The following is a 16,218-nucleotide window of genomic DNA, read 5'->3' as shown; positions in this document are numbered from 1 at the left end:
GCAAGTGCTCCAAGGACGGACCCTCACTCTAAAGTGCAGCAAGAGGCTCCACAGCCCATTTCCTTTTCAAAACACTTAAAGGGGTTGTCTGGTGGAAAAACATGGCTGCTAGCTACCTCAAAACAGTGCCATACCTGACCATGGTTGGTGCTGGAATTGTAGCTCAGCTGTAAATAGATGAATGGAGCTTAGTTACAATACTAGGTGCTACCCATGCTCAGGAGAGGTGCCATGTTTTTCAGCCTCAGGACAACCGCTAAAGTGTGAGAGACCGCTTTTGGGGTACTAGTAGAATCAATACATGTTTGCTAAAAAGTTCTCTCAAGAGGTTTCCAAGACTACTGGTGATTTGCAGGGTCAAAATATTAAAAAACACTCCTTAATGTGTCGCCTTTTGGACTGTTTTCCTGTGGGCTTTATTTATTAGAATAGTATATTTTGTGGTTTAGTGCTAAATCCCAGCCTAAAGGGAAAAATTTTAATAATTATCATTTCCTTTAGCCACCACTTGGGGGAGCTAAGCCTTTTACTATATTTACTATAGAAGTAGCATGTAGTTACCTTCAGCAACACATTTTTGATTATATCTTTATTGTATTTTATTAAACTTGTGTTTTCTTGGTTAATTTCCTTCAGCATGTCGTTCAATGTGTGTTTGTTGCCATCCGAACCATCGGTAACATCATGATCGTGACAACCTTGCTACAGTTCATGTTTGCGTGTATTGGGGTTCAGCTCTTTAAGGTAAGTTATAAATTGCGAAAATCAACAATCTTCCCAAAGGGTAACAATGTGGGGTGCAGAGGTTAACCTGGGCTCAAGAGGATGAAAGTGTGTGCCCATGTGATAAGACATTTGACACCTGAACTTTGGGGATCCCCAATACTTATTTTGCATTGTGCCCTAAGATTGTTATGTTATGATCCTGCATCTACATTTCCCTACTGCTGTCTACATTTCCCAACTCTGTAATTTTTATTGACCTTGTTTTTTCTAACATCAGGGCAAGTTTTATCGTTGTTCAGATGAAGCAAAACAGACCCCAGAGGAGTGCAAGTAAGTTTTATGTATTTTATTCAATGTGCAAATAACTTTCTAAACATAATTTAACAAGTTATGAAGGCCCCGGGGTAAACACAAGGGGATTTCAAGTCCAATTTAGGCAGTGGGTTGGAGCTGATAGGTTTTCTTTAAACAAACGCTTAATATGTGTGGAAATTGAATTTCCATAGATTTTTTTTTTTGTGTAAGATCCTATGTTTTGTTAGTAAGCTAGAATGCTTAAATAATCCATCAGACATATCATCCCTGTCCAAAGTTTAAATATAGTTAATAAAAATTGGAACTAGTATGACATGTTACAGTAATAGCTAAGTGATAGTGCATCATACGTGTAATCTTACATGTGAAGTTTACGGAAATGCTCACACAATGGAAATCAATGAGACACTTCCTTATAGAATCCGCATACGGGGCAAGAAAAATATGCGCTGGAAAGGAAAGTCCGACTGCAGGACCTTGATTCCTAGAATTTTAATTCATACATTTTCTTCTCTCCCAGGGGAAAGTACATTGTCTATAAGGATGGAGATGTCAACAGCCCGTCTATCCGAGAGAGGCACTGGCACAATAGCGACTTCAATTTTGACAATGTCCTGTCCGCTATGATGGCTCTATTCACAGTTTCCACTTTTGAGGGGTGGCCAGCGTATGTATAATACCTCGTCTGTAATATTCAACTTTCTTCTCTGTGCTTAGCGATGCAAACTTATGTCTTCAAATCAGCAGGTTTATCAGAAGGGTTTTTTGGGATAACAATATCAATAACTATCCTTGGGACAGGCCATCAGTATAAAATCGGTGTGAGTTCTCTGATTAGCTGCAGTGCCAGATGCATAGGGAAAGGAAATGAGGCACCCAGTGTTAGGGGAATAGCAATTTTTTTTATTTAAAGGGCATCTGTCAGCAGTTACCATACAAAGCAGTAGACAGTGTAATATCACTAGAGATCTGCGTAATCGTACCTTTGATTGTGTTGTTAGTATCAGTAGGACTGTGAACAATAAATGTATATTTCAAAACTGTAGCTGGATTCAGAGCACTGCTGTAGTATTTAAACAGAATCTGCTACAGCAGGAGGAGGAACTGTGCAGCAGGATATTGAAAAGATCTCACATACCACTGCACCAGCATGCTTCAAATTCAGCTACAATCCCGGAAAATACTTAGAGAGTGCTGCTGCTGCTACTAACAACAGACATAAAGGTATGGTTACACAGATCTCCAGGAACAATACTCAACACTGTCTACAGCATTGTATGGTCACAACTGCATACGGATTCCTTTTATCCCTTTTTAGTAAACCTTATATACCCATTTAAGTGAATTCCTATAAGCTCATCCATCTGTAAGCATATTTGTCCTTGCCTTTCCTAGGCTCTTGTACAAAGCAATTGATTCCAATGGAGAAAACGTTGGCCCCATCTACAACAACAGAGTGGAAATCTCCATCTTCTTCATCATCTATATCATCATCATCGCTTTCTTCATGATGAACATATTTGTGGGTTTCGTTATCGTCACATTTCAAGAACAGGGAGAGAAGGAATACAAGAACTGTGAGCTGGACAAGAACCAGGTAAAATATACTGAATACTTATTTACGGTACATAAATTAATGCAGGTTGTTTACATCCAGAGGTTTGATCATAATTTTATATTTTCTTCTTTTTGGATGAAAATATAAAGTTGGGCAGCACTAAATATAATGGAAGGGGTTCTCAACTGCGGTAACAATAGGCACAAATGATTAATAACATAAAAATTCATTTCAACATGTTTATTTAACAATCATCGAACAACAATCATAACATAAAAATAAAAGTTTCACTCACCTGATTCCCAACTGATGCATTTCCGATGTTTCCTGGATCCTTAGTGCCTGGTTTTGTCTGCCCAGCCAATCACTGCTGTGGCCACGACGTGACCAGGAAGTAAACTCGAGCAGGGAATCGGTAAGTGAATCGGCAAAGAGAGTTTTTTTGCCAGTCTTGAAGTCTGAAAGGTCCATTTGAACAGTAAAATTAGTGATTTCTTTTCAAATCAGTGCATAGGTTTTGGTTGTGTTCCTGTCATGGATACAGCATCAAGTTCATAGTGATGTTTTATGTTAATATTATTTTTCAGTGTATACATTTTTTTTGTAATTTTTTTTTTAATGTGACTTATGTAACGCAATCTTCCTCCATACTAAATTCAGCGACAGTGTGTGGAGTATGCTCTCAAAGCCCGGCCCCTCAGAAGATACATCCCCAAGAACCCTTATCAGTACAAGTTTTGGTACGTCGTCAACTCCACAGGATTTGAGTACATCATGTTTGTGCTCATCATGCTGAATACACTGTGCTTGGCTATGCAGGTATGTAACAAAGGGAAGGTTAACTTACACAAGGTTTGCTGGCTATACACAAGGTTTGCTGGCTATACACAAGGTTTGCTGGCTATACACAAGGTTTGTTGGCCATGCACAAGGTTAACTGGCGTAGATAAGATTAACTATGCATACATAAAGTTTACTGGCCAGAAGCAGGGTTAGCTGCCCAGACACATGGTTAGCTGACCAGACACCGGGTTAGCTGGGCAGACACAGGGTTAGCTGGGCAGACACCGGGTTAGCTGGGCAGACACAGGGTTAGCTGGACAGACACAGGGTTAGCTGGGCAGACACCGGGTTAGCTGGGCAGACACAGGGTTAGCTGGGCAGACACAGGGTTAGCTGACCAGACACAGGGTTAGCTGACCAGACACAGGGTTAGCTGGACAGACACAGGGTTAGCTGACCAGACACAGGGTTAGCTGACCAGACACATGGTTAGCTGACCAGACACATGGTTAGCTGACCAGACACAGGGTTAGCTGACCAGACACAGGGTTAGCTGACCAGACACAGGGTTAGCTGACCAGACACAGGGTTAGCTGGACAGACACAGGGTTAGCTGGACAGACACAGGGTTAGCTGGACAGACACAGGGTTAGCTGGACAGACACAGGGTTAGCTGGACAGACACAGGGTTAGCTGGACAGACACAGGGTTAGCTGGACAGACACAGGGTTAGCTGGACAGACACAGGGTTAGCTGGACAGACACAGGGTTAGCTGGACAGACACAGGGTTAGCTGGACAGACACAAGGTTAACTATGCACACATAAGGTTTACTGGACATACACAGGGTTAGCTGACCAGGCACAGGGTTATCTGGCCAGATACAGGGTTATCTCACTATGCACAAGTTTAGCTCGCTATGCTCAAGGTTAACTAGCCATAAGAAATATTAGGTGGCCATACATAACGTTTACTGGCTATACACAAGGTTAACAGGCTGTAAACTTTGGACAATTGTTGGCTGAACCTGCTGATTTTGACGGGACTGGCTTATCAAATTTGTGTGGCCTGGTTAGACGCTCCCCTTACATCTTCCAATTTAAGCTATCGTATCCTTTTGGATAAGCCAAGGCAGAGATATAACCCATCACCCTATTCAAAACACATGAACGCTCAGCTGAGCCTAGCGTCCATGTATATGAGAGGTGAGGAGAGATAGCTGTCAGTAATGTGCGTTGCACGTGTGCATTCAACTTTATTGTTATGCCAGGTTTTGTGGATTATAAAATCATTCACCACAATTATTTCTTTATTTTCCAGCATTATGGACAATCTAAAATCTTTAATGATGTCATGGACGTGATGAATATGGTCTTCACTGCCGTCTTCACTGTAGAAATGGTTTTGAAACTTATAGCTTTCAAACCAAAGGTAAGTAATAGGAAAGACTAAAATTATGACACAAATAGAAATTTTGTTCAAAAAGTATTAAAGTCAGGGATCTGGTTAAATAAGATGTGCCCTGCCATTCCTGTTCCCCACCAGACTGGAAGTGATGACATCCTGTTTGTCACTACATGACTGTTGAAGCGAGTCACTGCCCTCATTGGTCACATTTCTTGACTGTTGAGGCCAGTGAATTTTCTACGACATTCATCATTTCTGGTCTCGTGGTGACGAAAAAGTGATTACAGGAGGATAATAGGTGTCACACGTTGTGCAGGAGCCTTAATAAATACATGCGGTTTAATGCAAATCGCCTTGTTCTGTTTCTAATGGTGGTTTCCTGGCACAGTACAGACTTAGGCTACATTCACACTGCCGTATGGGGGACGCATATCACAATCGAGAGGGGCGTAGGTGAGCAGCACTCATCCCCTCCTCCTCTATCTGGCGCAGACGTTTGTCCACCGCACTACAGCACGGCGGGCGCACGTAAGTGTGAATATAGCCTAAATATGGAAATTTGTGGTAACCCTCAGCGACCAAGACTTAGTCACAAAATTACCATATACTCCTAATTGTACTATAATCATGATGTTGACATTAAGTATAAAGTTTAGCAAGCTGATACATAAAACACATTTCTGGAGAATTAAAGGAATCCAGTTTGAGACAAAAGAATTAGTATTCATTTATAAAACCCTATATAAGACGTTCCCTATATAAGACTATAATTTGTCCCTGTATTCATATCATCTGTCAGATTTGCGTGCCCAAAAAAAAACGTTGGCTCGTAAGTGACAAGCGATTGCTGTGTAATCCTCCTACCCGGAACTGCATGACAATCTGAATTTGCTGTGACTTGTCCATATATCTCCCAGAAAATGTCAATGCTGCCTGCAGAATCCATGTTGTTGTGTTCATCTCCTCTGCATTGCTGGGAAGTGGTCTCCAAAAGGTTACAAAGTATGCACTGTGCCATGGGGACTTTGGCTGTGACTCATTTTAGCAAAGATATTTTCACCCTGTCCCTCCGTCACCAAATAACACAATGTGACCCCTGAGATGTTATGGCCGTCACTTCTGGTTGCAAAAATTAGAGCCTTATGGGGTTTTTTTGCGACTAGAAGAGGAGGTCGTAACATCTCCAGGGTCACAATTTAATTCCATGAGCTCATATTAGTGAACGAGTTGCAGGGAAACGTTTATTGATCCCTTTGCTGGAGTTGTGGCTACCTACCCCATAACTCACAAATAGTAGCTATTGAATTGCCCCTGAATGGAAGGAGGACCCAATTTATTGTGGGTCACCGCTGAACTCAATCCCCTTCCCAGACAATATGGAAGCCATGTGTAACGTTGTGCTTGTGTGTTTTTTCCGCAATGTGGTTTGTCATACTTTGTGAATTGTTAACCACCTCCATTTGCCCCTCTGGCCACTGTGTGCAGGGCTATTTTAGTGATGCCTGGAACACCTTTGATTCCCTCATCGTTATCGGCAGCATAGTAGACGTGGTCCTCAGTGAAGCTGATGTAAGTACAACCCCCCACCCCGCTGCCATCACCCTGCGTCCCCTACTACAGTGTCGTCTGTGTCACCGCATGGACAAGTCACAAGCATTTCTAACACCTGCTCAGGGGGAAGGATTTCTACCTTTTCTAACTTTCTTTACTTCCCAAACTAAAAGTTTACCTCTTAAGATCTATATTTTATGGACGTACAACATGACTTCGAGATTGTCACACAAGCAGTAGGGTCTCCAGTTTGCTTTAAGTTTCCTATATTGACAACTGAGAAGATATTTTAGGATATTACTATTTGGAATTCCCAAAATTTTACCATTTGGAGCTCAAACAAGGAAGTGTGGAATAAAATTGGACTTTTAAGGAACCATCGTGGCCCAGAGAGCTTCAGTATTTATGGATTCACTCAAACATAACCGATCTTCATGTATCGATGCATCGGTTACATTCATGGTTTGATGATTCCTAGAACACCTTCTTATGGTTGATGTCCATTAGACTGTCATAACTCTTCTCTCTACTTCTTTCTCTTTTGTCTCGTCCTGTCCTCGCCTGTACTAACAGCACTATTTCACTGACGCTTGGAACACGTTTGATGCCTTAATTGTTGTCGGTAGCGTCGTAGATATTGCTATAACCGAAGTTAATGTAAGTAACTTTTGTAGCTTTATGTCGTTCCTGTCCTTGTGGTCTCGTATTCAACGGGGTGCTCTCCTTCAGGCAGCTTTGTCAGACAAGGATGATCAGTTGTTCTGTCTTCATTATGTGTCCTTCCTCACCTTTTCATGTGTCCCAATATGTGAGACATAAGGAAATCAACATATAATTTCACAATATTGTGTGACAAGATAGTCACAGAAATGAAGGTAAGGATGGATACATCTATAATATTAATATGAGCTGCTCCTGGAGGACAATGCTGACTGAAGGCCATCGGTCCCTTGAAATATTGCTTCAGTCTATAGCTAGTAAATGTAAGTAGTAGTACATTTGACCATGTTGTTAACCACTTTTGGCGTATAGACGCTCACATCATTCATAATATGAGATTTCCGGACCTCTTTTCTTATAACTGCGTTTTGCAATTCCTTTGTTATTTCTTGTGAAAATTCAGGAGTCAATTGACAACTGGTTAAATTCTAGACTGGACCTAGGGGAGACTGTGGCCCTAGACGTTTCTAAGGCATTTGATACTGTACCGCATAAAAAGGGATGTACATAAATGCTGGGACTAGGGGAAAATCGGTGCATCTGTGTTTAGAAATTGACTTGGTGAGAAAAAAACAGAGGGTCATTATTAATGGCAAATTCTCAGATTGGGTGGAAGTTACCAGTAGAGAGCCACAGAAGTCAGTATTGGGGCACCTTATTTTTAATATTTTTTATTAATTACGCCATAGATCAGTGGTGGCGAACCTTTTGGAGACCAAACTACAACCAAAATCCACTTATTTACCCCAAAGTGCCAACGTGGCATTTTAAGCAGTAACTTACTGCTACCTGTTCTTCCACATCTTTCATTCGTATCGGCCGCCTGAAGACACCAATACAGTTGAAAGAAGGAGGGAAAATTTAGTCTCTCGTTGTAGCTTCTCTCCAGGGTCCCCTTGTAGAGAAAGAATGGTGGGTCCAGCAGGACGACCTCCAAAGATAATGCAGTTCTGTCTACCATCACCATAGACAGGGGACATCCTCTACACCTAGAGGAGAGGAGGTTCTACCATCACCATAGACAGGGGACATCCTCTATGCCTAGAGGAGAGGCTTTTCTACCATCACCATAGACAGGGTGCATCCTCTACACCTAGAGGAGAGGAGTCTCTACCATCACCATAGACAGGGGCATCCTCTACACCTAGAGGAGAGGAGTCTCTACCATCACCATAGACAGGGGGCATCCTCTACACCTAGAGGAGAGGCGGTTCTACCATCGCCATAGACAGGGGGCATCCTCTACACCAGTGATTTTCAACCTTTTTTGAGCTGCGGCACACTTTTTATACTTAGAAAATCCTGGGGCACACCACCAACCAAAATAGCACAAAATTACACTAAAACAGTCATAAAAGGCCTCCCTTTACTAATAAAAACCTCTAGCGGCCTCCCTTTGCTAATTAAGAGACCCTAGCGGCCTCCCTTTACTAATTAAGAGACCCTAGCGGCCTCCCTTTACTAATTAAGAGACCCTAGCGGCTTCCCTTTACTAATTAAGAGACCCTAGCGGCCTCCCTTTACTAATTAAGAGACCCTAGCGGCCTCCCTTTACTAATTAAGAGACCCTAGCGGCCTCCCTTTACTAATTAAGAGACCCTAGCGGCCTCCCTTTACTAATTAAGAGTCCCTAGCGGCCTCCCTTTACTAATTAAGAGACCCTAGCGGCCTCCCTTTACTAATTAAGAGACCCTAGCGGCCTCCCTTTACTAATAAAAAGCCCCTAGCGGCCTCCCTTTACTAATAAAAAGCCCCTAGCGGCCTCCCTTTACTAATAAAAAGCCCCTAGCGGCCTCCCTTTACTAATAAAAAGCCCCTAGCGGCCTCCCTTTTCTAATAAAAAGGCCCTAGCGGCCTCCCTTTACTAATAAAAAGGCCCTAGCGGCCTCCCTTTACTAATAAAAAGCCCCTAGCGGCCTCCCTTTACTAATAAAAAGCCCCTAGCGGCCTCCCTTTACTAATAAAAAGGCCCTAGCTGCCTCCCTTTACTAATAAAAAGGCCCTAGCTGCCTCCCTTTACTAATAAAAAGGCCCTAGCGGCCTCCCTTTACTAATAAAAAGCCCCTAGCGGCCTCCCTTTACTAATAAAAAGCCCCTAGCGGCCTCCCTTTACTAATAAAAAGGCCCTAGCTGCCTCCCTTTACTAATAAAAAGGCCATAGCTGCCTCCCTTTACTAATTAAGAGCCCGTAGCGGCCTCTCTTTACTAGTTAAAAGGCCCTAGAGCCCCCCCTTTACTAATTAAAAGGCCCTAAAGGCCTCCCTTTACTAATTAAAAGGCCCTAAATGCCTCCCTTTACTAATTAAAAGGCCCCAGAGGCCTCCCTTAACAAATAAAAAGCCCCAGCCTACCTTTACTAATAAAAAAAAGACCCTAGCTGCCTTCCCTATACAAATAATAACCCTATATACTTACCCTTGATGTCTTCTTCCACGTACCTTCACTCCTAATGGCGATCTGCCCACCTTCTGTAACTCCTGCACCGCGCACCTCTGGTCACGTGACTTACGCGACCTGACGTCAGGTCGCGTCAGTCACGTGACATGGGCCGCGCGGTGCAGGAGCTACAGAAGATGGGCGGATCGCCGACGCGGGGCTTGGAGGTAAGTATGGGCGCAGAAATACGGGGCAGTTCTACACAGGGGCAGCGTAGTTCGGGGAACTTTCCCCGCGGCACACTCAACCTTGTGTCGCGGCACACTAGTGTGCCGCGGCACACAGGTTGAAAATCACTGCTCTACACCTAGAGGAGAGGCAGTTCTATCATCACCATAGACAGGGGGCATCTTCTACACCTAGAGGAGAGGCAGTTCTACCATCACCATAGACAGGGGGAATCCTCTACACCTAGAGGAGAGGCAGTTCTATCATCACCATAGACAGGGGGCATCTTCTACACCTAGAGGAGAGGCAGTTCTACCATCACCATAGACAGGGGGCATCCTCTACACCTAGAGGAGAGTTGTCTTTACCATCACCATAGACAGGTGGCATCCTCTACACCTAGAGGAGAGGCAGTTCTACCATCGCCATAGACACGGGGCATCCTCTACACCTAGAGGAGAGGTGGTTCTACCATCACCATAGACAGGGGGCATCCTCTACACCTAGAGGAGCGGAGGTTCTACCATCACCATAGACAGGAGACATCCTCTACACCTAGAGGAGAGACATTTCTACCATCACCATAGACAGGGGGCATCCTCTACACCTAGAGGAGAGGCGATTCTACCATCACCATAGACAGGGGGCATCCTCTACACCTAGAGGAGAGGCGGTTCTATCATCACCATAGACAGGGGACATCCTCTACACCTAGAGGAGAGGCGGTTCTACCATCACCATAGACAGGGGGCATCCTCTACACCTAGAGGAGAGGCGGTTCTACCATCACCATAGACAGGGGGCATCCTCTACACCTAGAGGAGAGGCGGTTCTACCATCACCATAGACAGGGGGCATCCTCTACACCTAGAGGAGAGGCGGTTCTACCATCACCATAGACAGGGGACATCCTCTACACCTAGAGGAGAGGCGGTTCTACCATCACCATAGACAGGGGACATCCTCTACACCTAGAGGAGAGGCGGTTCTACCATCACCATAGACAGGGGGCATCCTCTACACCTAGAGGAGAGTTGTCTCTACCATCACCATAGACAGGTGGCATCCTCTACACCTAGAGGAGAGGCGGTTCTACCATCACCATAGACAGGGGGCATCCTCTACACCTAGAGGAGAGGCGGTTCTATCATCACCATAGACAGGGGGCATCCTCTACACCTAGAGGAGAGGCGGTTCTACCATCACCATAGACAGGGGGCATCCTCTACACCTAGAGGAGAGGCGGTTCTACCATCACCATAGACAGGGGGCATCCTCTACACCTAGAGGATAGGCGGTTCTACCATCACCATAGACAGGGGGCATCCTCTACACCTAGAGGAGAGGCGGTTCTACCATCACCATAGACAGGGGACATCCTCTACACCTAGAGGAGAGGCGGTTCTACCATCACCATAGACAGGGGGCATCCTCTACACCTAGAGGAGAGGCAGTTCTACCATCGCCATAGACACGGGGCATCCTCTACACCTAGAGGAGAGGTGGTTCTACCATCACCATAGACAGGGGGCATCCTCTACACCTAGAGGAGAGGCGGTTCTACCATCACCATAGACAGGGGGCATCCTCTACACCTAGAGGAGAGGCGGTTCTATCATCACCATAGACAGGGGACATCCTCTACACCTAGAGGAGAGGCGGTTCTACCATCACCATAGACAGGGGGCATCCTCTACACCTAGAGGATAGGCGGTTCTACCATCACCATAGACAGGGGGCATCCTCTACACCTAGAGGAGAGGCGGTTCTACCATCTCCATAGACAGGGGACATCCTCTACACCTAGAGGAGAGGCGATTCTACCATCCCCATAGACCGGTGGCATCCTCTACACCTAGAGGAGAGGCGGTTCTACCATCCCCATAGACAGGGGGTATCCTCTACACCTAGAGGAGAGGAGGTTCTACCATCACCATAGACAGGGGACATCCTCTACACCTAGAGGAGAGGCGGTTCTACCATCACCATAGACAGGGGGCATCCTCTACACCTAGAGGAGAGTTGTCTCTACCATCACCATAGACAGGTGGCATCCTCTACACCTAGAGGAGAGGCAGTTCTACCATCGCCATAGACACGGGGCATCCTCTACACCTAGAGGAGAGGTGGTTCTACCATCACCATAGACAGGTGGCATCCTCTACACCTAGAGGAGAGGCAGTTCTACCATCGCCATAGACACGGGGCATCCTCTACACCTAGAGGATAGGCGGTTCTACCATCACCATAGACAGGGGGCATCCTCTACACCTAGAGGAGAGGCGGTTCTACCATCACCATAGACAGGGGGCATCCTCTACACCTAGAGGATAGGCGGTTCTACCATCACCATAGACAGGGGGCATCCTCTACACCTAGAGGAGAGGCGGTTCTACCATCACCATAGACAGGGGACATCCTCTACACCTAGAGGAGAGGCGGTTCTACCATCCCCATAGACAGGTGGCATCCTCTACACCTAGAGGAGAGGCAGTTCTACCATCCCCATAGACAGGGGGCATCCTCTACACCTAGAGGAGAGGCGGTTCTACCATCACCATAGACAGGGGGCATCCTCTACACCTAGAGGAGAGGCGGTTCTACCATCACCATAGACCGGGGATCCTCTACACCTAGAGGAGAGGCAGTTCTACCATCGCCATAGACACGGGGCATCCTCTACACCTAGAGGAGAGGTGGTTCTACCATCACCATAGACAGGGGGCATCCTCTACACCTAGAGGAGAGGCGGTTCTACCATCACCATAGACAGGGGGCATCCTCTACACCTAGAGGAGAGTTGTCTCTACCATCACCATAGACAGGTGGCATCCTCTACACCTAGAGGAGAGGCAGTTCTACCATCGCCATAGACACGGGGCATCCTCTACACCTAGAGGAGAGGTGGTTCTACCATCACCATAGACAGGTGGCATCCTCTACACCTAGAGGAGAGGCAGTTCTACCATCGCCATAGACACGGGGCATCCTCTACACCTAGAGGATAGGCGGTTCTACCATCACCATAGACAGGGGGCATCCTCTACACCTAGAGGAGAGGCGGTTCTACCATCACCATAGACAGGGGGCATCCTCTACACCTAGAGGATAGGCGGTTCTACCATCACCATAGACAGGGGGCATCCTCTACACCTAGAGGAGAGGCGGTTCTACCATCACCATAGACAGGGGACATCCTCTACACCTAGAGGAGAGGCGGTTCTACCATCCCCATAGACAGGTGGCATCCTCTACACCTAGAGGAGAGGCAGTTCTACCATCCCCATAGACAGGGGGCATCCTCTACACCTAGAGGAGAGGCGGTTCTACCATCACCATAGACAGGGGGCATCCTCTACACCTAGAGGAGAGGCGGTTCTACCATCACCATAGACCGGGGATCCTCTACACCTAGAGGAGAGGCAGTTCTACCATCGCCATAGACACGGGGCATCCTCTACACCTAGAGGAGAGGTGGTTCTACCATCACCATAGACAGGGGGCATCCTCTACACCTAGAGGAGAGGCGGTTCTACCATCACCATAGACAGGGGGCATCCTCTACACCTAGAGGAGAGGCGGTTCTATCATCACCATAGACAGGGGACATCCTCTACACCTAGAGGAGAGGCGGTTCTACCATCACCATAGACAGGGGGCATCCTCTACACCTAGAGGATAGGCGGTTCTACCATCACCATAGACAGGGGGCATCCTCTACACCTAGAGGAGAGGCGGTTCTACCATCTCCATAGACAGGGGACATCCTCTACACCTAGAGGAGAGGCGGTTCTACCATTTCCATAGACAGAGGCATCTTCTACACCTAGAGGAGAGGCGGTTCTACCATCCCCATAGACAGGGGGTATCCTCTACACCTAGAGGAGAGGAGGTTCTACCATCACCATAGACAGGGGACATCCTCTACACCTAGAGGAGAGGCGGTTCTACCATCACCATAGACAGGGGGCATCCTCTACACCTAGAGGAGAGTTGTCTCTACCATCACCATAGACAGGTGGCATCCTCTACACCTAGAGGAGAGGCAGTTCTACCATCGCCATAGACACGGGGCATCCTCTACACCTAGAGGAGAGGTGGTTCTACCATCACCATAGACAGGTGGCATCCTCTACACCTAGAGGAGAGGCAGTTCTACCATCGCCATAGACACGGGGCATCCTCTACACCTAGAGGAGAGGCAGTTCTACCATCACCATAGACCGGGGATCCTCTACACCTAGAGGAGAGGTAGTTCTACCATCCCCATAGATGGTGATTCTTTGCTTTAAGAGCAGTGAGACTATGTAACTCTCTGCCACAGATAGTTTTGCTCCGGGCCTCTTATGAACATGTACAAACTATCACATTGGTTATGGGAAGAAAACATTTATTCAATCTTATAGTTTGGCAGGGGCATAACTACAGTAGTAACATCCATAGAAGCTGCTATGGGGCCCGCAGTATCGCCAGGACCAGTCATCTGACCTGACTCAATAAAAAGTGGAGGATGTGCACTTTTATATACATATTATGCTGCACATTTAACAGCATATTATGTATATAATATAAATGTGATGTATATATATGCTGTATATGTGATGTTTATATGCTGTATGTGTGTATGGTGTGTATATAATGTATGTTTTTATATCTGCTGTACATTTGTATATGGCACTGTATGTGTGTATACATGCTGTACCTTTGTATATGGCACTGTATGTATGTGTGTATATATGCTGTACCTTTGTATATGGCACTTTATGTAAGTATATATGCTGTACCTTTTGTATATGGCACTGTATGCATGTGTATATATGCTGTACCTTTGTATATGGCACTGTATGTGTGTATATATTCTGTACATTTGTATATGACACTGTATGTGTGTGTATATACTCTGTATGTGTGCACATATGTGTATAAATGTGTGATTGTAACTCGCATGTGTGAGTATACAAATATGTATATTTTTTAAATGGGTTGACTCTTCCTATTATCTACTCTAACAATATGAGACCAGTAGGTGTTTTCCTGCATGGGCTGACATTGCCGTAGGGATTATTAAAGGCAATGAGTTACATCTGGTTGTCAACTGATTCTTAAATTTGTAGGAGAAATACCAAAGGAACAGCAATTTACAGAAAATGCAACTATTTACTAAAACTGTTGTAAAGTCGTCCTTAACCCGTATGTTATCTGGTTCTAATATGTATAAGAATTACGTGGGAACGTATTTTGTGGTGGGAATATTTCAATACCAGGTCTCTCATGTTGTGCATGCATAGGCCTTGTTCACAGTATATGATGGACTCCATTGATGCGGTGGGACAGATCCACGGCTACATGGTTTCCAATTTTCAGTGGAATTTGTGGAAGACACAACCTACGTTGCTTTCTTTTTAGATTTTTTCAAATAGTATCGTATTGAGGGATATTTTCGGGATAACCGACCTCCAACCATGTTCCACTTCCTCTATGAACGTTTTGAATTTTCATGTAGTCCTTTCCTTTAGATTACTTTGCCTTTGTACGTCTACATGTTCATCTAAGACAAAACCGATTTCTTAAGAGTACATAACACTGTTATATTGTAACAAACATGATCACTAGTTGGTAGAAGGGGAATGAATGAGTGCAGATAATAGTGCAACTATAGTGTGGTCATGGGGCAATGGAGGAGTATATTTAGTATGTTTCCATCTGGTGATAAATTGTAATTATAGATAGATAGATAGATAGATATGCATCCATCATGTCCTCATAGACTCAGGCTCTGTTCACATTGGCATATTTCTTTTTGGCTTGGGCGTGGTCAGGTTTTAAATTGTATCCATCATCATTCTGTTTTGACCCAATAAAAACTGATTTCTCCCTGTTTTTTTTTAAATCAGATAAATTTTTATTTGAAATTTATTTTGAACACAAACAAACATAAAATCTTGTATATCTCTTTCCAGCAGTATATATCACTGTACAAGGAGAATATAAGAACATTGCAGTATTTTTACAGCAACATATTACAACTTAAATCTACACAAGATTTTGCAATAATATTCATTGCTATCGATTTCTCCCTGTTAAAGGGAATGGTAAATACAGATGTGAACAGAGCTGAGGATGTATTCTAGTCCTTCTTGTTATTGCAATCTCACCAGAACGTGGGGCACTGTTTCATGTTAAGGAAAATAAGATATTTTGTATCCACTGTAGAAAAGAGTTTTTATGGCAGACATTTAGAGGTGCACCTTAAAAAATAGTGTGAGGGCAAAGAGACGCAGGAACCATAACATTCTAACTAAACATATCTTTGAAAAGTTCATGCAGTAGTACAGCTATCCCTATATTGTTCCTCCCCATGCCTGTAAAGTTCCAAAGTATGTTCCTAAAGTTGCAAATAACTCCATATGAGCCCGTCTTTCCCTTGAACTGAGTCTGGCATATTCGTGTCCTTCCAGCTCAGCCATGTCTCCAACTTCTAGATTGAAAAGGGGCATGCCAGTCACTTGTCTAAGCTACGTCATTCCCCCCTCCCTCAAAAATGTGCAAGATGC

General features: G+C 44.8%; 1 protein-coding gene across 33 annotated transcripts in view; it reads left to right on the top strand.

Annotated features, from left to right (window-relative positions):
• Positions 1-16,218, top strand: part of CACNA1D (calcium voltage-gated channel subunit alpha1 D) — a 260,786-nt gene that overhangs the window by 190,485 nt on the left and 54,083 nt on the right. For 16 of the 33 annotated variants that reach the window (XM_072126691.1, XM_072126697.1, XM_072126674.1 and 13 more), the window contains 8 exons: positions 637-744; positions 1,004-1,056; positions 1,562-1,708; positions 2,437-2,638; positions 3,260-3,418; positions 4,703-4,813; positions 6,275-6,358; positions 6,914-6,997. In XM_072126691.1, the coding sequence (XP_071982792.1) occupies positions 637-744; positions 1,004-1,056; positions 1,562-1,708; positions 2,437-2,638; positions 3,260-3,418; positions 4,703-4,813; positions 6,275-6,358; positions 6,914-6,997 (948 nt within the window). The remainder of the gene's footprint in view (positions 1-636; positions 745-1,003; positions 1,057-1,561; positions 1,709-2,436; positions 2,639-3,259; positions 3,419-4,702; positions 4,814-6,274; positions 6,359-6,913; positions 6,998-16,218) is intronic. The other 17 variants (XM_072126701.1, XM_072126704.1, XM_072126705.1 and 14 more) reach the window with 2 other exon arrangements.

This window comes from Engystomops pustulosus, chromosome 10, assembly GCF_040894005.1.
Source record: "Engystomops pustulosus chromosome 10, aEngPut4.maternal, whole genome shotgun sequence".
Taxonomy (NCBI): Eukaryota; Metazoa; Chordata; class Amphibia; order Anura; family Leptodactylidae; genus Engystomops; species Engystomops pustulosus.
This window is presented reverse-complemented; position numbering and strand designations above follow the sequence as displayed.